At 63.9% G+C, this 1,361-nt stretch overlaps 1 protein-coding gene across 1 annotated transcript in view; it reads right to left on the bottom strand.

The window, feature by feature from the left end:
- Positions 1 to 1,361, bottom strand: part of APC2 (adenomatosis polyposis coli 2) — a gene marked incomplete at its 5' end in the record, with an annotated part of 10,215 nt that overhangs the window by 7,348 nt on the left and 1,506 nt on the right. Inside the window, one exon of the mRNA XM_009883523.1 lies at positions 3 to 1,361. This exon is cut by the window's right edge and continues 1 nt beyond it. Coding sequence (XP_009881825.1) covers positions 3 to 1,361 — 1,359 coding nt within the window. The remainder of the gene's footprint in view (positions 1 to 2) is intronic.

The following is a 1,361-nucleotide window of genomic DNA, read 5'->3' on the forward strand; positions in this document are numbered from 1 at the left end:
GTCCCCGGGCCGCGGGGGCGTTCAGCCTCCTCGGTGGCCGGGTAGCGCAGGGTCTCGTCGCTGAGCGAGGCGGCGCTGGAGAAGTTGACGGGGGTCCCGTCGGCCGAGTCGGTGAAGGAGTCGTCGTCCTTGAAGAGGTCGCGGGCGGTGGCACGCAGGTGCTTGGGGACACCGGGGTGCGTGTGGGCCGGCACCAGCATGTAGACGGGGACGTGCACCGGCTTCTTCGTCTGGGGGTGCAGGACCTGGCCGGAGAGCAGTGAGGTCTTCACCTTGCGGAAGCGGGAGGGCATGGCGGAGCTGATGCACTCCTTCAGGATCTCAATGTCGTCATCGGAGGGGGGCTCAGGGCGGTCGGCACGTCGCCGGCCATCCAGGTACCGCTCCTCCCGCCGCTCCTCCCGCTTCTCATGTGCCACAAAATTCAGGCTGTTCTTCTCTGGGAAGGTGGGCATCAGCTTGAGCTCCACGTCCTTCTGAACATAGTGCTCGTGGAGGGGCAGGGCGCTCAGGCTGGAGGCACAGGAGAAGTTCTCGTTGGGTTTCTCCACCGTGAAGTAGACCATGGAGTCCAGGTCCTGGGGCAGCTGGAAGCGCTCCTTGAAGTCGGTGATCTCCATGAACTTCTTGACGTTGTTCTCCCACTGGATGTTGAACTGGCTGGTCTCCTTCTCCGGTTGGCAGCCAAGCTCGAAGAGGGGTGTCTTGCTGCGGCTGGGCGGCATGGTCTGCCCGGGGCTGTCGGGCAGCTCGCTGGGACTGATGGTGCCGCTGATCATCTCGCTGCAAGGGTCGCTCTGGATGGAGCTGGCGATGGAAGGGCTCTCGAAGCTGCCCAGGGAGCTGACGGAGCTGCAGCGGCTCATCACCAGTGGCGTCTCTTGGATGTAGTTCTCTGAGGAGCTCGAGGGCGTGAGGTCCTCCTGGCGTGATGGTGATGACTCCCGCAGGAAGACCTTGTCGCGCTTCGGGAAGGGGATGGTGATGGGCTGGGAAATCCCCACCGGCGTGGCCAGACCCGGATCTGCCTCCTTCTCCTTTTCCTGGCTCCCATCCTCACCTTCCCCGTCCCCTTCCTCCATCTCCAGGATCTCCAGCGAGGAGTCGCTGTCCAGGTCATTCTCACTGTGGCTCTGCCCGTCCAGCACGTTGTCAGCTGAGGAGAGGGAGGAGAGGGAGCTGCACCGGGAGAAGCAGATTGGGGTGTCCTCCACTGAGTACTTCTGCACTGACTCCTGCTCAGCTGTGGCTGGTGGGTGGGCAGGCAGCTTCTCCGGGATCTTGCTCAGGTTCTCAGCTGTCTGCAGCAGTGTGGGGGGCAGCCAGGCTTGCTTTCTGCCCAGGAGCTGGGGGTGGTGGCC

The sequence above is a fragment of the Charadrius vociferus genome, unplaced genomic scaffold (genome assembly GCF_000708025.1).
Source record: "Charadrius vociferus isolate BGI_N301 unplaced genomic scaffold, ASM70802v2 scaffold2434, whole genome shotgun sequence".
In the NCBI taxonomy this organism is placed as follows: Eukaryota; Metazoa; Chordata; class Aves; order Charadriiformes; family Charadriidae; genus Charadrius; species Charadrius vociferus.